The following is a 24,891-nucleotide window of genomic DNA, read 5'->3' as shown; positions in this document are numbered from 1 at the left end:
ACTGCTATATTTCTCTCTTGTGTCTCCCCTGATGATGTGATTATTACACGAAAGTGCACTTGGGAACTTTTCGTGTGTGTGTGTGTGTGTGTGTGTTTGTGTTTGTGTGTGTGTGTGTGTGTGTGTGTGTGTGTGTGTGTGTGTGTGTGTGTGTGTGTGTGTGTGTGTGTGTGTGTGTGATAGACCGTAGATTTCACCCCAAAGTGGACCTGACCTTGCGTGGAAGGATTGGGCCAACAACAGCGTTAATGAAAGATGGGGGAAAATAGATTTGCATTTTTTTCTCTGTCTTTATCGATGGAGGTGGCGAGGTGGGAGGTGGAGGAGGTAAGGCCCTCGCCTCTCAGGAAGTAGCTGGGATGCAGTAGTGTGGAGGGGAGTAGCAGGATGTGGGGAGGGAAGCAAACATGAGGAGAACCCAGGAGTTGCCAAAGCCACGCAGTAACTGCTGTAGACCAGCGGTTCCCAGCGTTTCTCAGCCTTAACACCTCCTTACAGGAAACAGTTATGGACGATGTTCCCCCTCATAGAAATTCAAATAAATTTCACGTCTGTCAAAAACCTTCATCCTAAAATGAGCAATTAACCTTTTAACCGCACATCTATCAACCCAATTACTCATGCCAAGACTGCACAACAAGATGACATGATTTTACTTGGACGGTAAAGGTGTTCCATCAACGTTACGAATCATCATGTGTCGCGAAATATCCCGTTCCAGTGAAACTGTCAACCCAGAACCATTGCTTCTTCTCTAAGGTGATGATTGCTTCCATTTGATCATATCATAAACAAACGTCCATTGGAGGCAAATTGTAGAATTTCAGTATCTTTAGTTTTCTTTTTACACATTCAAGCACTTTTATGGTACCACATAATTCATTTGACACAAAATTAAAGTATATGGCCATTGAACTGTCATACTAAAGACGCACTGAGGTCAGTGATGTAGAGGCGGTACGTATGAGTCTGGAAACAATTGATACTTCATTACTGACTATAAAATGTTCAAACTGAAATTATATGAGCTCCTCAAATGTCAACAACCTCTTCCCTCTATTTTCATAAACACCCACTGTGAGGCGGTACCGACCTGGGTGGGAACCTCTGCTCTAGCCAGTTGCACAGTCTTGATGTGGCTATTATCGTCTGCAGGGAGGCCTGTAGCGATGTCTCTGTATCTCTCAGTCTCAAGGCTTTGCAACACTCTGTCTTCTTGTCTCAATATTAGTAAGTGCCACATGTCTCTTCCTGGAATGTTAGTAAAGCACTTCCTTGGGAAGTGTCTGTTCGTCTTTTCCTAACTTATTTCTTTTTTTTTTTTTTTGATATCCCGAATTGATCGTATTTCAAGGTTTGTATGCGCGTTAAAAACAGAATCGTCCCAGATGCATGACCTGCCAATCAAAAATAGCAGTTACAATTTTCCTCTGAATGTTTCAATGATGGAATGATGAAATAACTGCGTTGCTCGTCTTCTGACATGTCTGTTACTGTTGGTAAAGACAAGAGTTTTGATTGTATGGTTATTACTGTTGAGGATGATTCTCCTGGTCTTATGGTTATTACTGCTGAGGATGATTCTCTTGGTCTTATGGTTATTACTCTTGAGGATGATTCTCCTGGTCTTATGGTTATTACTCTTGAGGATGATTCTCTTGGTCTTATGGTTATTACTCTTGAGGATGATTCTCTTGGTCTTATGGTTATTACTCTTGAGGATGATTCTCTTGGTCTTATGGTTATTACCCTTGAGGATGATTCTCTTGGTCTTATGGTTATTACTCTTGAGGATGATTCTCCTGGTCTTATGGTTATTACTGTTAACGATGATTCTCCTGGTCTTATGGTTATTACTCTTGAGGATGATTCTCTTGGTCTTATGGTTATTACTCTTGAGGATGATTCTCTTGGTCTTATGGTTATTACTCTTGAGGATGATTCTCTTGGTCTTATGGTTATTACTGCTGAGGATGATTCTCCTGGCCTTATGGTTATTACTGTTAACGATGATTCTCCTGGTCTTATGGTTATTACTCTTGAGGATGATTCTCTTGGTCTTATGGTTATTACTCTTGAGGATGATTCTCTTGGTCTTATGGTTATTACTCTTGAGGATGATTCTCTTGGTCTTATGGTTATTACTGTTAACGATGATTCTCCTGGTCTTATGGTTATTACTCTTGAGGATGATACTCCTGGTCTTATGGTTATTACTGCTGAGGATGATTCTCCTGGTCTTATGGTTATTACTGCTGAGGATGATTCTCCTGGTCTTATGGTTATTACTGCTGAGGATGATTCTCCTGGTCTTATGGTTATTACTGCTGAGGATGATTCTCCTGGTCTTATGGTTATCACTGCTGAGGATAATTCTCCTGGTCTTATGGTTATTACTGCTGAGGATGATTCTCTTGGTCTTATATAAGGTTACTACTCTTGAGGATGATTCTCCTGGTCTTATGGTTATTACTGCTGAGGATGTTTCTCCTGGACTTATATAAGGTTATTACTCTTGAGGATGATTCTCTTGGTCTTATGGTTATTACTGCTGAGGATGATTCTCCTGGTCTTATGGTTATTACTCTTGAGGATGATTCTCTTGGTCTTATAGTTATTACTGCTGAGGATGATTCTCCTGGTCTTATGTTTATTACTCTTGAGGATGATTCTCTTGGTCTTATGGTTATTACTCTTGAGGATGATTCTCTTGGTCTTATGGTTATTACTCTTGAGGATGATTCTCTTGGTCTTATGTTTATTACTCTTGAGGATGATTCTCTTGGTCTTATGGTTATCACTGCTGAGGATAATTCTCCTGGTCTTATGGTTATTACTCTTGAGGATGATTCTCTTGGTCTTATGGTTATTACTCTTGAGGATGATTCTCTTGGTCTTATGTTTATTACTCTTGAGGATGATTCTCCTGGTCTTATGGTTATTACTCTTGAGGATGATTCTCTTGGTCTTATGGTTATTACTCTTGAGGATGATTCTCTTGGTCTTATGGTTATTACTCTTGAGGATGATTCTCCTGGTCTTATGGTTATTACTCTTGAGGATGATTCTCTTGGTCTTATAGTTATTACTGCTGAGGATGATTCTCCTGGTCTTATGGTTATCACTGCTGAGGATGATTCTCCTGGTCTTATGGTTATTACTGCTGAGGATGATTCTCCTGGTCTTATGGTTATCACTGCTGAGGATGATTCTCCTGGCCTTATGGTTATTACTGCTGAGGATGATTCTCTTGGTCTTATGGTTATTACTCTTGAGGATGATTCTCCTGGTCTTATGGTTATTACTCTTGAGGATGATTTTCTTGGTCTTATGGTTAATACTCTTGAGGATGATTCTCTTGGTCTTATGGTTATTACTCTTGAGGATGATTCTCTTGGTCTTATGGTTATTACTCTTGAGGATGATTCTCTTGGTCTTATGGTTATTACTCTTGAGGATGATTCTCTTGGTCTTATGGTTATTACTCTTGAGGATGATTCTCCTGGTCTTATGGTTATTACTCTTGAGGATGATTCTCTTGGTCTTATGGTTATTACTCTTGAGGATGATTCTCTTGGTCTTATGGTTATTACTGCTGAGGATGATTCTCCTGGCCTTATGGTTATTACTGTTAACGATGATTCTCCTGGTCTTATGGTTATTACTCTTGAGGATGATTCTCTTGGTCTTATGGTTATTACTCTTGAGGATGATTCTCTTGGTCTAATGGTTATTACTCTTGAGGATGATTCTCTTGGTCTTATGGTTATTACTGCTGAGGATGATTCTCCTGGCCTTATGGTTATTACTGTTAACGATGATTCTCCTGGTCTTATGGTTATTACTCTTGAGGATGATTCTCTTGGTCTTATGGTTATTACTCTTGAGGATGATTCTCTTGGTCTAATGGTTATTACTCTTGAGGATGATTCTCTTGGTCTTATGGTTATTACTCTTGAGGATGATTCTCTTGGTCTTGTGGTTATTACTCTTGAGGATGATTCTCTTGGTCTTATGGTTATTACTCTTGAGGATGATTCTCTTGGTCTTATGGTTATTACTCTTGAGGATGATTCTCTTGGTCTTATGGTTATTACTGTTAACGATGATTCTCCTGGTCTTATAGTTATTACTCTTGAGGATGATTCTCCTGGTCTTATGATTATTACTGCTGAGGATGATTCTCCTGGTCTTATGGTTATTACTGCGGAGGATGATTCTCCTGGTCTTATGGTTATTACTGCTGAGGATGATTCTCCTGGTCTTATGGTTATTACTGCTGAGGATGATTCTCCTGGTCTTATGGTTATCACTGCTGAGGATAATTCTCCTGGTCTTATGGTTATTACTGCTGAGGATGATTCTCCTGGTCTTATATAAGGTTATTACTCTTGAGGATGATTCTCCTGGTCTTATGGTTATTACTCTTGAGGATGATTCTCTTGGTCTTATGGTTATTACTCTTGAGGATGATTCTCTTGGTCTTATGGTTATTACTGCTGAGGATGATTCTCCTGGTCTCATGGTTATCACTGCTGAGGATGATTCTCCTGGTCTTATATAAGGTTATTACTCTTGAGGATGATTCTCTTGGTCTTATGGTTATTACTCTTGAGGATGATTCTCCTGGTCTTATGGTTATCACTGCTGAGGATGATTCTCCTGGTCTTATGGTTATTTCTGCTGAGGATGATTCTCCTGGTCTTAATAGTTATCACTGCTGAGGATGATTCTCCTGGTCTTATGGTTATTACTGCTGAGGATGATTCTCCTGGTCTTATGGTTATTACTGCTGAGGATGATTCTCCTGGTCTTATGGTTATTACTGCTGAGGATGATTCTCTAGGTCTTATGGTTATTACTCTTGAGGATGATTCTCTTGGTCTTATGGTTATTACTGCTGAGGATGATTCTCCTGGACTTATGGTTATTACTGCTGAGGATGATTCTCCTGGTCTTATGGTTATTACTGCTGAGGATGATTCTCCTGGTCTTATGGTTATTACTGCTGAGGATGATTCTCTTGGTCTTATGGTTATTACTCTTGAGGATGATTCTCTTGGTCTTATGGTTATTACTGCTGAGGATGATTCTCCTGGTCTTATGGTTATTACTGCTGAGGATGATTCTCTTGGTCTTATGGTTATTACTCTTGAGGATGATTCTCCTGGTCTTATGGTTATTACTCTTGAGGATGATTCTCTTGGTCTTATGGTTATTACTGCTGAGGATGATTCTCCAGGTCTTATGGTTATTACTGCTGAGGATGATTCTCCTGGTCTTATGGTTATTACTGCTGAGGATGATTCTCCTGGTCTTATGGTTATTACTGTTAAGGATGATTCTCCTGGTCTTATGGTTATTACTGTTAAGGATGATTCTCCTGATCTTATGGTTATTACTGCTGAGGATGATTCTCCAGGTCTTATGGTTATTACTGCTGAGGATTATTCTCCTGGTCTTATGGTTATTACTGCTGAGGATGATTCTCCTGGTCTTATGGTTATTACTGTTAAGGATGATTCTCCTGGTCTTATGGTTATTACTGCTGAGGATGATTCTCCTGGTCTTATGGTTATTACTGTTAAGGATGATTCTCCTGGTCTTATGGTTATTACTGTTAAGGATGATTCTCCTGGTCTTATGGTTATTACTGTTAAGGATGATTCTCCTGGTCTTATGGTTATTACTGTTAAGGATGATTCTCCTGGTCTTATGGTTATTACTGCTGAGGATGATTCTCCTGGTCTTATGGTTATTACTGCTGAGGATGATTCTCCTGGTCTTATAGCTACTGTTGGTGTGTATGGCTCCCAGTGTTATGGTCATCATTATGACACATCAGCTTACAAATTCTTCTGGTAACTGTAAGTCTCTTGGTCTGTTGGTCACTACTAATAAACATGAAACTACTGATCACTGGGTTACTTCTGGCAACTGTGATCTTTTGGTCTATTGTTTACTAAGCGTAAATACGAATCTAATAGGTATTAGGTTACTACTGGTAAACCATGAGTCTTTTGGTCAATACTAACGAATTTACTGGTCACGAGTTACTACTGGTAACCAGAATCCTTCTGGTTTATTGGTCACTACCACTAGTCTGAGTCAGCTGGTCCTGGAGGAAGGGATGATAAGTACAAATCTTCGTGATCAATATGAAACTGTTATTGATAGACTTGAATCATTTCTCCTTTTGATGGTTATCACTAAGTTTGATTAACTGTTGATGTCTGTCCAGTCATCAATCGTCTCCATCAATAACTATTGCTATCGAGAAGAAAGAGTTGCTAAAATTGTGTTATTGATCCTCACGATATCGACTGGAAGCATTATTGATGTCGCTCCTGTATCACAACGCTTCACAAACATTCACTTTTAGTATTCATGATCATGTTGAAAATGTGACACAGATACTTGGATAAAAGTGAAATTAATATTACTCTTAACACCACTCAGATTAGTTCAGCAGAAAGAATGGCAAAGTGGCGCTTCATTAAGTTGAGAAAATTACATTATCATGAGATGACTCAGGTAATTATCAGATCTAAGAACACACAGTCAACACATTCACCAAACACAAGACGAGAGCAACATTTTCCACCACTCAGGCAAAGGTTCTTCTATGGTAAGTGGACGACACAGAACATTGTATTCTTAGTGATGATCACAACAGTTATGATCATGGTGAATATTTCTATGTAAAGTGTCCCATGACCAGACTTGATGTAGCAGCAGAATATTGGATATTTGGAACTGTATGACCAGACTTGATGTAGCAGCAGAATATTGGATATTTGGAACTGTATGACCAGACTTGATGTAGCAGCAGAATATTGGATATTTGGAACTGTATGACCAGACTTGATGTAGCAGCAGAATATTGGATATTTGGAACTATAAAAATGAAAGAAAAATAAAACTTTACATATTGAGGCCGTGAGCTTCCTCGACCCTTAGAGTGATGTTGCTGGAGGTTAAGACGGCTTAGTAAATGGACGGGAGATGGACAGTATGACTAGGTGATATAGACACACACACACACACACACACACACACACACACACACACGAAAAGAAGCACTGGGAGACAGGAAGGGTTACTCTTTGGTTTCATTACTTAAACATGACTCGACATTTTGTGCACTTTTATCATAGCTGAGCAGACTGTAATAGGCATTCGCGTTTGCAGGTACATTTCACATGCTCCTTTATTTTACTGCCTCTGGTTGTAACCTGTGTATTAAGCCTAGATTTCTGTATCTCCAGAGGAAACTGAACCTCGAAATCAGTCATCGAGTTGTGTACAGTATATGTATGGAAGGTCACCTACGTGATGAAGGAGTGATAAGTCCTGGTCTGGACTGTCAACAAACCTCATCTTAGAACAGGTTCTTACGTGGAGCATCAAAGTAACCGCAGGTGTGGCACAAGGCAGCACACCAGGTAAGCCTCAACATCTAGTGCAGCTGTTGTGCACACCATCTCTGGCTGAAGTGTAACGTACATCTGATGTGCAACGGAAGGAATCATCAGTTATTTGTTAAAACACAATATTGAAGACCACATCTGTTCTACAGTATCAGGTCCGCACAAAACAAAATGCTGATGATAAAATAATCAAATCTATGGTTAGAAAGACTGCCAGTGCAGCAAAATGCATATGATTTGTGATCACTTGTGCTCCACTACATATTTTCTTCTTCAAATAAACATAAACAACAATGTTGCAAAATGTTTGCAGTTATAAATCAATGTTGCCAGTAAACTGATGTTCTTGAGGATATAAATGTAGACCAAAAGAACAGCTGCAGTGTGAAATGGCAAACTGTATGGCATAAGCAGATTTTCTGAGCATTTCTTAATGCACTTCTTCAGTATTTCTGTAAACATCATGACATCATGATACATGAAATATTCTGATTTCAAAATTTTAGCTTTCTGACTTATACATACTTGTACTAAGATATTTTTGTCAAGGAAACTACATTAACAAAATAAATATGTTTCTTAGGTCTTGTTTAAAGTCATGCTGCTTTGTATTATCACAGCTGACACACTTACTTTCACCACACACACAGGACTGAGCCTAAGCTCATGCTTCATGCAAGTGTATATCCCTGTCTTCCATTCCCCTTTACAGTTGTGTGTCATTATCTTAAGGAAGACTTTAAGTAAAGCAGGCAGATGACTTTGTACCAGTACATACTTATCACCAGCGATAGTACCTTTCAACCCAAGTCTGATCGATCAAGGTCATGCTGCCCCATCCATTCCTGTATGTGGGGACACAACGTTACACTATGATAACAACATGATGAAGTGGTACATGGCAGTGTCTCAGCTTCCAAAAGTAAGGTGTTGGTGGAAACGTTTAGGCAAAAAATCTTTTATATCTGAATCATCAGCTTTCTTTACCTTTCCCAGAGTACAGACAAATGAGTTCTGTCTCTCCTGCAGAGACAACGTTACTTCTATTTGTTTTCCTCTGGTGGGAGCTGAGTACAGTCACCTGATTTCTGAAGAATTTGCGGGAAGAAAACCTTTTCAGCGCTAGACGTTCCCCAGTGCAGTACAGATATGGATGGAGATGTTGCTGCATACATCTGGTCCTAGTCGTCCCGTCCAGACATGGATGGAGCGGATGTTCCAGTATACATCTGGCTTCAGTCGTTCTATTATTTCCCTAATATTCCAGATTCTTCTTGTTTTGGTCTTCTGTTTTGGCTTAGGCTTAGAGTAGTGAGGGTGTTAGCATGATAAAAAGATCCGTATCATCCCTGATAACTGAAGTGAATGATAAACTCGCTGATTCAACAGCCTTTTGTATGATAAGGAAGTCAGTATCACCCATAGCATGGTGGACATTTCAACCAGCGTTTTCCAGTTCGGTTGTTTGCTGAAGCTATTTTGAAAAGATGACGTCTTTCATTCAGTTAATTACCGTGTTAGATGAGAAGTTCACAGCAGGGTCCTCACCTGGTGCTGTATATTTCCAGTGTGGTGCATCTTTGATGACTCACATTTATACCTGACAAATGCTATAGCTGCTGAGCCACTACTGTTTGCTTAATAGCAAACCAGGTCTGCCCACGGCCCTATGGTACGCGATGAGGTAATGCTGCTCCTCCATACATGACGTACAGATGCTATCTCGCACTGGGCCTGTTTGGCCATGTCCTACTTTCCCCTAATGGTATCACCTCGTTAATGTTTTGTTGTCTCTTTATGAAGATAAAGATGTGTTTAACAAGGCCGTTTGGTAATTGCATAACTCGTATCTGTAAAGCTTGGCTGTGTCATCAACCTCACAGTTATCACTCTCTGAAGCAGAAGCTGAGGATTGATAATGACTTGAAATTCATATATTTAGATTGTACTTGTGTTATGATTCAGCGTCATAGATTGATCATTCTTTATATTAAGGTATGACACACAACATTAGGTGCATAAGAGGAAAAGTTATAAGCGGATTGGAGGTATGCGTCTTTGATGTACAAACTTTACTCTCTCCCATCACTGATCTCTAGACATTTAAAATGTTGTTAATGACAACAAAATTCTGTCATGATTCGTGGTGGGTTAAGCCCAAAATGATTTGATTTTACTGACCTAATCTAAGATGCTCTGTTACTCCTATTCTGTCACTATGACAACAATGCAATGATCGAGAGTGTTAGAGATAAACCCCGTAACATAATGAAGGCAGCCACCTCTGACTTTCGTGTAGCAACTGCTCATAACAAAGTGATGTTGTGTTCTGCCACAAGAGACTTACCTGTAATCCTCCGACAACGGGAGTTGCCTGAGTTGTATGTTCCACGTCTGATTCTTCAGCAGCTCCTGGACGCGCACGAGGCCATTATTGTTTTCGTATATGATGCAGAACTTCCTCCAGCCCAACGTCATTAGCACGTCCATGTACGCCTGACAGAGAGGAAGAAGTTGCTATTATTAGTTATAAAGAAATTAAGTCTATATAGCATGATATCTGAAGTGTATCATTCGTACATGAAGGGAATATGATAATAGATGATGACACAGAAAATTCTCTTTGTCCTCCATTCACACTTCACAATGATCCTACGTCATTACTGTTTACCAGGTAAGTACCTCTGTTGCTTCCTTGTGGCATAATATGTTTCACCCAGAAACGCCAAGAGTCTTTGTCTTAGTTGTTATTGATATTGGGTGAGAACTTCAGGTGGTTCCTTGAGACATTACATACATAACCTGGGAACGCCAGAGTCTTGTAAGTTATCATTGGTGTTGGGTGATTCTTGTGTATGTAGCTGGACCTGTTTGTATTTTCCTCACGTTTAAGACTGTGACACGAGTCGCTGAACGTTGTGTTACAGTGTACCTGTTCTGTGAGTTACTGTTTAGCTCAAGATAATTACACTACTGACTTCCACCTGAGTTTGGCTCTACCCTTGCTATGAACTTCGGCGAGATTATTGTTAATATACCTAAACGGAATATAAGAATCGTTAGAAAGATAAGAAAAGCAGTAAAAAAAAGAAAAAAAAATCCTGAATTAGCAGCCATAGAGAAATATACAAAAAAAAATTGATAAATCCTGAATTAGCGGCCTTATACTTAGAGAGAGAGAGAGAGAGAGAGAGAGAGAGAGAGAGAGAGAGAGAGAGAGAGAGAGAGAGAGAGAGAGAGAGAGAGAGAGAGAGAGAGAGAGAGAGAGAGAGAGTTCAGCTACAAAAGAACAGAAGAGAAACATTAGATGAAAATAATGATACGAGGAAGAGGTCGCCTCACATGACATGATATTAGCATTATCGTGTTCTTATCTGCTCATGAATGCTGGCAGTAAACATGAGAGCACTTGTCACGCTTTTATACCCTCATAAGAACTCTGGGAATGGTAATAACAGATGGTAATAAGATCTGTCGTCATCATCCAACAATGACGTGATAAAAAGAAAAGAAAAATCCCACTAGAAGATGAAAACCTGTATGTCCTTCATCTTTTACGTTACACATAGCTCCATAGGAAGGATCAGGGACATACAGCTTTAGGAATCACTCCCACACATCTTCAATCTCACCCACGTGTTTCAGCGGACACGTGGACTTCCTTCCTTAGTAAAACTGTTCCCTCCATTGTAGACTATGTTCATTAGTCAATAGATATGACTGTCTCAGTTCTCACCACATGTGTACAGCTACAGCGATCCGCTACATCCCGATCATTGCTACAGTATCTTCACCTGAAGCCTTCCTGGCTCTCACCAGTTCTCTCACTACATCCAGCCATCTCCTCCATGATCTACTTGTACCTTCCACTGTGCTATCATATAACGTCTTTATCAAACTATCATCTTCCATATATTCTAACTGGCGATACCATCCTAAGATGTCAACATTTCTCGAGGCAACGCCTGAAACAGACGAAGAAAGGCCACATCCGCTCATGTCCATTCTCTAGCTGTCATGTGTAATGCACCGAAACCATAGCTCCCTATCCACATTCAGGTCTCACAGACTTTCCAATGGTTTACCTCTGACGCCTCAAATGCAGTGGTTCAGTTCATTGATGGCACGTCGGCCCCATTATAACACATCGTTCCAATTCACTCTTTTCCGCGCACGCCTTTCACCTTTCTGCATGTTCAGGCTGCGGTCGCTCAAAATCTTTTTTACTCCATCCTTCCATCTCCAATTTGGTCTCCTGCTTCTCCTTGTTCCCTCCACTTCTGACACATATATCCTCTTTGTCAACCTTTCCGCACTCATTCTCTCCATATGTTCAAACCATTTCAACACACCCTTTTCCGCTCTCTCAACCATACTCTTTTTATTGTCACATATCTCTCTTACCATTTCATGACTTACTCATCAAACCACCTCATACCACATATTGTCCTCATGCATTTCATTTCCAACAAACCCACCCTCCTCTGCACGACCCTTATCTATAGCCCATTCCTCGCAACCATATAACATAAAACTATTCTTTCAAACACACATTTTTGATCTTCCTGGCAACTTTCTTTCTTTCCACACATTCTTCAGTGCTCTTAGAATGTTCGTTTCCTCCCCCACCCTATTACTCACTTCCGCTTCCATGGATCCATTCGTTGCCATGCCACTCCTAGACATATAAAACGCTTCACTTCCTCCAATTTTTCTCCAGTCAAGCTTACCTCAACCCTGCTGAACCTAATAACCTTGCTCTTATTCACATTTACTCTCAGCTTTCTTCTTTCACTCACTCTTTCAAATTCATCACGAGATTTTGCAGTTTCTTTCTCGAATCTGCCACTAGTACTGTATCATCACCAAGCAACAACTGACTCACTTCCCAGACCCTCTCATCCCCTACAGACTGCATACTGCATACTCGCCCTTCCCTCCAAGACTCGCATTTACCTCCCTCATCGCTCCATCCACAAAGAATTTTTTCATCGTAAGGTAGGAACCCATTGATCTCCTCGTGCTAAGGTGAGAATGAACAGCTGGTATGGCTGTGGGCCGACTGTCACACCCAGGATACGAACCAGGCGGGCCAGTGCTCGTCTCATGGTTTGTGTCGTTAGCCAGTACATCATGGAAACCCATATGAGAAAGTTCTTCCTCTGTCACTAACGTTCTGCCAGACATGTCCAGTACACTCCAGCTCCTCACCCATATGTCTCTTCTACGTCTATCTATCTACTTCCAAAGTAGTTTGTTATTTTCCATGAAATCTTTTTCTAAGTTCTTCCTCCTGAGATATTCCTTTACTTTAATTCTATTCCTATATGTAATCGTTTAAACTTTTCTGTTCAGGATTTTCATTATTGATTTTTGCCCTATAATCATTGTTTATTTTTGGAAGATTTACCCTAACAAAGATTCTGATTATATTTTCCATAATTAATTCAAATCATTCTGCCATGATGTATCTCTCTTACCACAACCTATGCATACATCCGTAGCTAATTTCAATACTGTGTTGATTATCTTGCCTCTAAATGAATGTAACCTCATCCTGTATTATTTTGGATCCATCAACTTTTTCTTAGCTTCCATATGCTATGTGTTCCACTATAATCCCCAGATTTTCTATCTTTAAACATCATTTTTATATACTTTAAACTTCTCGTCGTTTATCATATACAACAAAAGGGTAACTTGTATATAGAAGTACCATCTGATCTGACACACCTCCTCCAACCCATCCCTGCACCACACATCATACACACTACCTCTCATGTACTTTTTACCAGAAGCAAGTCAGTCATATCCATGTCCAGCCATTCCTGTGTCTGGACCATGCGCATCTATGGACGTCATTATGTTTGAATACGTGAATACGTATTTGCATCACTCATACCTGCTGATGCAGTAAATCTATGTTGTTTCTCCTTCTTTCACTTACACCCGGGACATCTTCCCCACGAAGATGTTCAAGTCACACATCAAACATAATCTCTCCCCTGGATCTATATCATTTATTGATGTTTCATGTATTCTGCAGAATGCATCCTTAACCTTAACTCAGTCATTACATGGCGCAAAACATTCTTAATTTCTCATACTTGAAGATCGCATCTTGTACTGACGTACTTGAGGATGAATAGTTTTTCATGCCATTATTCTTCATTAACAACACACACCTTCTCCTGCATAACCTGTATCATGTTGCCGGCCTCAGCTCACGCTCTTCCATCCAGCGATGCCACTACCTCTCAGCATTGTCTCACAAAAGCTGCCAGATATTCCCCACCGCAAAGCATCGCCAAGAAACTTGTATGTAGTTCTGACGAAATACAATTTGATTATTCTGGGTTTTCAATGCACTTCAAGCAAATGATGACGGCTATTTTCTTCATATTTCTTTATCAGTGAAAAGTTACTTTGGTTATTTCAAATTATGGTAATGATTTATATCAGATGTTTTCTTATAGTTAGACTTTATTGAATACCCTGCGTTAGAACGGAGTTATCTGATCACATTTTATGTTGTCCTTCAAAGATGTTCCACAGTCAATAAAAATCCTCTGATTCAAATATTCTCTTACCTATGAAACTTTTTATATTTCTGTAAAGTCTCGAAGTATTCATGAAACATCCAGATGCGCAGCATATATAAGAGTCTTGCCTACAAATTTCTTTACTGAGTAATGTTGGTTTTATGTACCTCGTTAAGTCGTCTTCAAGAATCTAAATCTTGGAAGACTTTCTCGCACATTTCTCCTGGTTCTCCTTCTCTCCAAAAACAGTGTTGTGCATCATTCGTCCTTGATGTCATATTTCAGATGTTAAGGAAATTTTCAAGTTATTTGAGTATCAGTCTATCAGAAGGACAATCCGTATGGGGAAAATAAAGTTAGAATATGATTGTTGTAAATATTTTACGTTTGCATAGAATCACACTGAGAAACACTGCTGCTTCCCCTGTGTAGAGAGGCAGATGATGGTTGTGTAGAGTGTGAAGAAGAGTGTAAGGTGGTGTTCTTGACCTCATGATGCTGATAATGACCATCATGAGTGTGTACACAGATATCCTTGACAAGACATTCTAATATCTATAACGAAAAGGATGACGAAAAGTTCGAGATATTTTGACTCATATTTCTAAGAATGTGTAACCGAATTGTATCACTGTTAATGTGTCAAGAGTTGAGGAAGCTGATTCATTCTTTTAAAGATCATCAAAACAAATGGATAACGTAGGCAGTGAACAGTTTTTCTAGAGATGTAGAATGACACAACCAGAGAACAAAACATGAAACTGACCAAGAAACTTATAACAAACATGTGAGAAAGTACTTTTATCCTGTAGAAACGGTGGATGGATGGAGTGAAATGACTGAAGAAGACATGGCTTATTCAGACAACATACAGAAATCTAAGAAGTTTTTTTTTTTTTTTTTTTTTTTTTTTTATACTTTGTCGCTGTCTCCCGCGTTTGCGAGGTAGCGCAAGGAAACAGACGAAAGAAATGGCCCAACCCCCCCCCCCCATACACATGTACATACACACGTCCACACACGCAAATATACATACCTACACAGCTTTCCATGGTTTACCCCAGACGCTTCACATGCCTTGATTCAATCCACTGACAGCACGTCAACCCCTGTATACCACATCGCTCCATTTCACTCTATTCCTTGCCCTCCTTTCACCCTCCTGCATGTTCAGGCCCCGATCACACAAAATCTTTTTCACTCCATCTTTCCACCTCCAATTTGGTCTCCCTCTTCTCCTCGTTCCCTCCACCTCCGACACATATATCCTCTTGGTCAATCTTTCCTCACTCATTCTCTCCATGTGCCCAAACCATTTCAAAACACCCTCTTCTGCTCTCTCAACCACGCTCTTTTTATTTCCACACATCTCTCTTACCCTTACGTTACTTACTCGATCAAACCACCTCACACCACACATTGTCCTCAAACATCTCATTTCCAGCACATCCATCCTCCTGCGCACAACTCTATCCATAGCCCACGCCTCGCAACCATACAGCATTGTTGGAACCACTATTCCTTCAAACATACCCATTTTTGCTTTCCGAGATAATGTTCTCGACTTCCACACATTTTTCAAGGCTCCCAAAATTTTCGCCCCCTCCCCCACCCTATGATCCACTTCCGCTTCCATGGTTCCATCCGCTGACAGATCCACTCCCAGATATCTAAAACACTTCACTTCCTCCAGTTTTTCTCCATTCAAACTCACCTCCCAATTGACTTGACCCTCAACCCTACTGTACCTAATAACCTTGCTCTTATTCACATTTACTCTTAACTTTCTTCTTCCACACACTTTACCAAACTCAGTCACCAGCTTCTGCAGTTTCTCACATGAATCAGCCACCAGCGCTGTATCATCAGCGAACAACAACTGACTCACTTCCCAAGCTCTCTCATCCCCAACAGACTTCATACTTGCCCCTCTTTCCAGGACTCTTGCATTTACCTCCCTAACAACCCCATCCATAAACAAATTAAACAACCATGGAGACATCACACACCCCTGCCGCAAACCTACATTCACTGAGAACCAATCACTTTCCTCTCTTCCTACACGTACACATGCCTTACATCCTCGATAAAAACTTTTCACTGCTTCTAACAACTTGCCTCCCACACCATATATTCTTAATACCTTCCACAGAGCATCTCTATCAACTCTATCATATGCCTTCTCCAGATCCATAAATGCTACATACAAATCCATTTGCTTTTCTAAGTATTTCTCACATACATTCTTCAAAGCAAACACCTGATCCACACATCCTCTACCACTTCTGAAACCGCACTGCTCTTCCCCAATCTGATGCTCTGTACATGCCTTCACCCTCTCAATCAATACCCTCCCATATAATTTACCAGGAATACTCAACAAACTTATACCTCTGTAATTTGAGCACTCACTCTTATCCCCTTTGCCTTTGTACAATGGCACTATGCACGCATTCCGCCAATCCTCAGGCACCTCACCATGAGTCATACATACATTAAATAACCTTACCAACCAGTCAACAATACAGTCACCCCCTTTTTTAATAAATTCCACTGCAATACCATCCAATCCTGCTGCCTTGCCGGCTTTCATCTTCCGCAAAGCTTTTACTACCTCTTCTCTGTTTACCAAATCATTTTCCCTAACCCTCTCACTTTGCACACCACCTCGACCAAAACACCCTATATCTGCCACTCTGTCATCAGACACATTCAACAAACCTTCAAAATACTCATTCCATCTCCTTCTCACATCACCACTACTTGTTATCACCTCCCCATTTACGCCCTTCACTGAAGTTCCCATTTGCTCCCTTGTCTTACGCACCCTATTTACCTCCTTCCAGAACATCTTTTTATTCTCCCTAAAATTTACTGATAGTCTCTCACCCCAACTCTCATTTGCCCTTTTTTTCACCTCTTGCACCTTTCTCTTGACCTCCTGTCTCTTTCTTTTATACTTCTCCCACTCAATTGCATTTTTTCCCTGCAAAAATCGTCCAAATGCCTCTCTCTTCTCTTTCACTAATACTCTTACTTCTTCATCCCACCACTCACTACCCTTTCTAAACAGCCCACCTCCCACTCTTCTCATGCCACAAGCATCTTTTGCGCAATCCATCACTGATTCCCTAAACACATCCCATTCCTCCCCCACTCCCCTTACTTCCATTGTTCTCACCTTTTTCCATTCTGTACACAGTCTCTCCTGGTACTTCCCCACACAGGTCTCCTTCCCAAGCTCACTTACTCTCACCACCTTCTTCACCCCAACATTCACTCCTCTTTTCTGAAAACCCATACTAATCTTCACCTTAGCCTCTAGAAGATAATGATCAGACATCCCTCCAGTTGCACCTCTCAGCACATTAACATCCAAAAGTCTCTCTTTCGCACGCCTGTCAATTAACACGTAATCCAATAACGCTCTCTGGCCATCTCTCCTACTTACATAAGTATACTTATGTATATCTCGCTTTTTAAACCAGGTATTCCCAATCATCAGTCCTTTTTCAGCACATAAATCTACAAGCTCTTCACCATTTCCATTTACAACACTGAACACCCCATGCATACCAATTATTCCCTCAACTGCCACATTACTCACCTTTGCATTCAAATCACCCATCACTATAACCCGGTCTCGTGCATCAAAACCGCTAACACACTCATTTAGCTGCTCCCAAAACACTTGCCTCTCATGATCTTTCTTCTCATGCCCAGGTGCATATGCACCAATAATCACCCACCTCTCTCCATCAACTTTCAATTTTACCCATATTAATCGAGAATTTACTTTTTTACATTCTATCACATACTCCCACAACTCCTGTTTCAGGAGTATTGCTACTCCTTCCCTTGCTCTTGTCCTCTCACTAACCCCTGACTTCACTCCCCAGACATTTCCAAACCACTCTTCCCCTTTACCCTTGAGCTTCGTTTCACTCAGAGCCAAAACATCCAGGTTCCTTTCCTCAAACATACTACCTATCTCTCCTTTTTTCACATCTTGGTTACATCCACACACATTTAGGCACCCCACTCTGAGCCTTCGAGTGTATAGTACTAATAAGTAATTACACACCTACTCCAATAAAGTCACACACACACACACACACACACACACACACACACACACACACACACACACACACACACACACACACACACACACACACACACACACACACACGCACGCACCTAACTTAAAGAATCACAGGGAAGTCGTAGATATGGTCCAAAGAAGGACAACAAAGATGATGCCAGAATTGAGGGAGCTGAGTTAGAGTCAGCGGTTAGAGACCATAAATTTGCCTGCTATGGATAAAAGAAGAGTAGGGAGAGACTTGATCACATCTCTCAGGTTTCTTAACCAGTTTGATGATGTCAATGAAGTTGTATGAAAATTGAAAGATAAAGGTAACCAGATAACATAAGAAACTTATGTGAAAAGACATGTGTATATATATATATATATATATATATATATATATATATATATATATATATATATATATATATATATTTATATATTCATTTATTTTGATTTGTCGCTGTCTCCCGCGTTAGCGAGGTAGCGCAAGGAAACACACGAAAGAATGGCCCAACCCGCCCACATACACATGTATATACATACACGTCCACACACGCAAAATATACATACCTATACATCTCAATGTACACATATATATACACACACAGACATATACATATATACACATATACATAATTCATACTGTCTGCCTTTATTTGTTCCCATCGCCACCTCGCCACACATGGAATAACAACCCCCTCCCCCCTCATGTGTGCGAGGTAGCGCTAGGAAAAACAACAAAGGCCCCATTCGTTCACATTCAGTCTCTAGCTGTCATGTAGTAATGCACCGAAACCACAGCTCCCTTTCCACATCCAGGCCCCACATACTTCCCATGGTTTACCCCAGACGCTTCACATGCCCTGGTTCAATCCATTGACAGCACGTCGACCCCGGTATACCACATCGTTCCAATTCACTCTATTCCTTGCACGCCTTTCACCCACCCGCATGTTCAGGCCCTGATCACTCAAAATCTTTTTCACTCCATCTTTCCACCTCCAATTTGGTCTCCCACTTCTCCTCGTTCCCTCCACTTCTGACACATATATCCTCTTGGTCAATCTTTCCCCACTCATTCTCTCCATGTGACCAAACCATTTCAAAACACCCTCTTCTGCTCTCTCAACCACACTCTTTTTTTATTTCCACACATCTCTCTCACCCTAACATTACTTACTCGACCAAACCACCTCACACCACACATTGTCCTCAAACATCTCATTCCAGCACATCCACCCTCCTGCGCACAACTTTATCCATAGCCCACGCCTCGCAACCATACAACATTGTTGGAACCACTATTCCTTCAAACATACCCATTTTTGCTTTCCGAGATAATGTTCTCGACTTCCAAACATTTTTCAACGATCCCAGAATTTTCGCCCCCTCCCCCACCCTATGATTCACTTCCGCTTCCATGGTTCCATCCGCTGCCAGATCCACTCCCAGATATCTAAAACACCCTTAATTCCTCCAGTTTTTCACCATTCAAACTTACCTCCCAGTTGACTTGACCCTCAACCCTACTGTACCTAATAACCTTGCTCTTATTCACATTTACTCTTAACTTTCTTCTTTCACACACTTTACCAAACTCAGTCACCAGCTTCTGCAGTTTCTTACATGAATCAGCCACCAGCGCTGTATCATCAGCGAACAACAACTGACTCACTTCCCAAGCTCTCTCATCCACAACAGACTGCATACTTGCCCCTCTTTCCAAAACTCTTGCATTCACCTCCCTAACAACCCCATCCATAAACAAATTAAACAACCATGGAGACATCACACACCCCTGCCGCAAACCTACATTCACTGAGAACCAATCACTTTCCTCTCTTCCTACACGTACACATGCCTTACATCCTCGATAAAAACTTTTCACTGCTTCTAACAACTTGCTTCCCACACCATATATTCTTAAAACCTTCCACAGAGCATCTCTATCAACTCTATCATATGCCTTCTCCAGATCCATAAATGCTACATACAAATCCATTTGTTTTTCTAAGTATTTCCTATATATATATATATATATATATATATATATATATATATATATATATCCCTGGGGATAGGGGATTAAGAATACTTCCCACGTATTCCCTGCGTGTCGTAGAAGGCGACTAAAAGGGGAGGGAGCGGGGGGCTGGAAATCCTCCCCTCTCGCTTTTTTTTTTTTTTTTTTTAAATTTTCCAAAAGAAGGAACAGAGGGGGCCAGTTGAGGATATTCCAAAAAAGGCCCAGTCCTCTGTTCTTAGCGCTACCTCGCTAACGCGGGAAATGGCGAATAGTTTAAAAGAAAGAAAAAGATATATATATATATATATATATATATATATATATATATATATATATATATATATATATATATATATATATATATATATATATATATATATATATATATATATATTATCCCTGGGGATAGGGGAGAAAGAATACTTCCCACGTATTCCCTGCGTGTCGTAGAAGGCGACTAAAAGGGGAGGGAGCGGGTGGCTGGAAATCCTCCCCTCTCGTTTTTTTTTTAATTTTCCAAAAGAAGGAACAGAGAAGGGGGTCAGGTGAGGATATTCCCTCTAAGGCCCAGTCCTCTGTTCTTAACGCTACCTCGCTAATGCGGGAAATGGCGAATAGTATGAAAGAAAAAGAAAGATATATATATATATATATATATATATATATATATATATATATATATATATATATATATATATATATATAAATATTATCCCTGGGGATAGGGGATTAAGAATACTTCCCGCGTATTCCCTGCGTGTCGTAGAAGGCGACTAAAAGGGGAGGGAGCGGGGGGGCTGGAAATCCTCCCCTCTCGTTTTTTTTTTTTTTTAATTTCCAAAAGAAGGAACAGAGGGGGCCAGGTGAGGATATTCCAAAAAAGGCCCAGTCCTCTGTTCTTGACGCTACCTCGCTAATGCGGGAAATGGCGAATAGTATGAAAGAAAGAAAGAATATATATATATATATATATATATATATATATATATATATATATATATATATATATATATATATATATATATATATATATATATATATATATATATATATATATATATATATATATATATATATATATATGTATATATATATATATATATATATATATATATATATATATATATATATATATATATATATATATATATATATATATATATATATATATATATATATATATATATATATATATATATATATATATATACATATATATATATATATATATATATATATATATATATATATATATATATATATATATATATATATATATATATATATATATATATATTATATATATATATATATATATATATATATATATATATATATATATATATATATATATATATATATATATATATATATATATATATATATATATATATATATATATATATATGTATATATATATATATATATATATATATATATATATATATATATATATATATATATATATATATATATATATATATATATATATATATATATATATCTTGGAAAGGATCACAATTTTGCAAGTGATCAAGATATTCCTATGAGTCCACGAGGAAAATGAAACACGAAAAGTTCCCAAGTGCACTTTCGTGTAATAATCACATCATCAGGGGAGACACAAGAGAGGAATATAACAGTCAGTTGATATACATCGAAGAGACGAAGCTAGGACGCCATTCGGTAAACATGACAATCACATGTTTACCGAATGGCGTCCTAGCTTCGTCCCTTCGATGTATATCAACTGACTGTTATATTCCTCTCTTGTGTCTCCCCTGATGATGTGATTATTACACGAAAGTGCACTTGGGAACTTTTCGTGTCTCATTCTCCCCGTGGACTCATAGGAATATATATATATATATATATATATATATATATATATATATATATATATATATATATATATATATATATATAGATAGATAGATAGATAGATAGATAGATAGATAGATAGATAGATAGATAGGTAGATATAGATATAGCTATAGATATATACATATATTTTCTTTTTCTTTTATAAGACAAATTCTCAAATCATGGACAAAAGGCCTATCGATTCCTGGCTCTGGGGAGGAGGAAGTCAACATACAAAAACAAAGGAACAAGAAAAATGCATAAAGTTAAGAGGTAAAAGAAAATAACGGATGTGATGTGTACGGATGTGACGTGTACGGATGTGACGTGTACGGATGTGACGTGTACGGACGTGTTAACTAAAGACAGAACATCTCGTAAAGTGCCTTTGAATTAATGAGACATAAAGCAAGACCAACATTCCCGATACAGAGGTTGTAAAATGGTTCCTGGCACAGCTTCAACATCCTCGAGTCAGGATAGTGGTGCTTTTCCGGGCGATTGTGTTCTACAAGTTCCCTCGTATCCACCGCCCTTTCTGCAGTCTAGGAGGGAAATTCTTTTGTCATTTAACTCTCTTGCACAGCAGCATCAGCTGCCATGAATCACGTACGTGTTTTACTATCTTCTCATATGTTTCTGACTATATTCCTTCGTCGTGATATATCAGTTACCTGTGCTATACACGGTCGATAACTATCATCATCTCTACAGTACAGTTCACGTGTATGATCTAACCTTCCAGATGTAAATACTACAATGTATTCCTTCATTTCACTCACCTGACTTTTCTTCGCTTACTTCTCACCAGAAGATCATTCGTCAGTTCTCCAAATATCACAGTGTCGGCCTCAGGAGGCGGGTATCCGGTTTACAGTTCCTACACTCAGTTTGGAGACAAATTTTCTCCGTGACATTATGTTCTCCTTAGATACATCACACTCTCCAGCCATCTGATGGTATACACAGGGTCAGCCTACTTCCAGCCTGTACCTAAAACCATAGCTTAATCCATCTTCGTTTCCATCCAATGTTACCTCGAACAAATACTTTCCTTTATCTGTATATTTCTAAGTATCAAGTACTTTCCACAAGGGTCATCACTTCACTGTGTTGTATGGTATTAAGTAAACAATGAAAGACTCAGAAATGTTGTTACTCAAGACACTTCCTGGCGAAGGTTCTTAGGAGGAAGTTTCACCTGACTGTTGCTATACTGAACGTTTACTAAGAAAGCCACCATTTGTGATCGCATGTCACTGACTCTCCCTCACCTCATGATTCCTTCCGTGTAATATATTTGATAACATTTAGTCTTATGTTTTATTGCACAGTAGAAATTTGTGGTATCGGTCAAGTCCCTTGGCATCTATCCCTATTGAATGGCTCCACACTTGCCTGCATGACAGCTTGAAATATGGAAAATCAAGTGTTTATTGGTACATATCAGATGTAACAAACACAGAGAGCAGATCCTACTGTGTTCCTTTACTCAGCACGTGTCTTAGAGGAGTCAAAAATAAACATGCAAAAACCAACCTTTACCAGTTTCTTGAAGATCTTTATGATACATACATCTGGTTGTCAGTAAACTTACTCTGAAACATTACAATGTTATTATCTTAGAATTGATCTATCTTATCCATAGTATAAAAGTGAGAGCCACATAGATCAGTGCTACAACAACCTTTACATTGATCCTCCTCCTCACTTGAACATTGCCAGTGTGCGGTACCTGCAGGGCTGAGCGACAGTGTTGCTAACCTTTCCTGACTCCATCCGCTCCCGGAGATTGTCTTAGTTGGGTCTTCCCAGATGTTGCCCATGGCATCGTCCCCGACCTCCTCCTCCGCCTCCTCCACTCTCACATCCTCAGTTCTCACTCACTCTCGCCCCGCATATCCTCCGTCATAATCCCTCAAGTACATCCTTAAAGCCACCCTCACTTAGATCCTATCTCTCCTACGTGTGAACTTATCTCATCCACTTTCCTGCTTCGAAGTTTGAATTTTCATCAGTAAATAAATTTGTGTTTTCTTGAAAGCGAATAAATTGATGATCAAACATGTTGTGGCTGTTTGCTAGTTATATAGACATCAAAGCAGAAATATTACATTTTCTCTACAGATGTTGACCAATCATAATATTTCATGTTTTCCTCCAGTATTCAGTGGTCGTTTCTTTTTCCTGTAAATATGTCTGACTCGCATCACTTTACGACAACGTTGACGAACTTTTCTTTAGCTTGGTCTAGTTCGTCTAGCAAATTACAATGCCCCCACAGACAAGTAACAGGACAACTTTGGACACGTCTCACACACTCGCCAGAAACTTTCTCCTCTAAAACGTTATTCATCATCTCTGACCAACTCACCTTTCCTTGTGCGTCTCACCTCTGTCTTAACACTGGCCTCTACCATCTCTTATTCAAACATGCATATGAACTTTGAGGGTCATTTCAAAATAACTTGCTCTCTCTCTCTCTCTCTCTCTCTCTCTCTCTCTCTCTCTCTCTCTCTCTCTCTCTCTCTCTCTCTCTCTCTCTCTCTCTCTCTCTCTCTCTCAGTATTGTTAAGGCCAGACCACCACGCTTAGCAAATACCGCTGATATATATGAGAAATGATATAAGAAATGTGCCGTGAATTACAGCTCAATTATGATATTTCTAGATAGCGAAATGATACGAGAATACCAGCATGGTGTGCGCACCAAATCATGTGCAACAAATATACTTGTAACTTTTGACGTTCTTTGTCAAAATGTTAGAAAAGTTAGAAACATAGGCCTCAGAAACACCTCTGACTTCCAAATGACACTCGTTAAAGTAGCATACATCAGTGACTGGCTTATTGACAGTTAGCAACGTCCTGTTTTATACAGTGAAGCTTCTGACTGGTTAACTGTAACAAGTGGTGTGCTACAGAGTCGGTCCTTGG

General features: G+C 39.4%; 1 protein-coding gene across 1 annotated transcript in view; it reads right to left on the bottom strand.

Moving 5' to 3' along the window:
- LOC139747606 (glutamate receptor ionotropic, kainate 2-like) overlaps nucleotides 1-24,891 on the bottom strand; it is a 775,400-nt gene that overhangs the window by 195,963 nt on the left and 554,546 nt on the right. Inside the window, exon 6 of the mRNA XM_071660081.1 lies at nucleotides 9,778-9,926. Within this exon, the coding sequence (XP_071516182.1) occupies nucleotides 9,778-9,926 (149 nt within the window). The remainder of the gene's footprint in view (nucleotides 1-9,777; nucleotides 9,927-24,891) is intronic.

Source organism: Panulirus ornatus, chromosome 69 (genome assembly GCF_036320965.1).
Source record: "Panulirus ornatus isolate Po-2019 chromosome 69, ASM3632096v1, whole genome shotgun sequence".
Lineage (NCBI taxonomy): Eukaryota > Metazoa > Arthropoda > Malacostraca > Decapoda > Palinuridae > Panulirus > Panulirus ornatus.
This window is presented reverse-complemented; position numbering and strand designations above follow the sequence as displayed.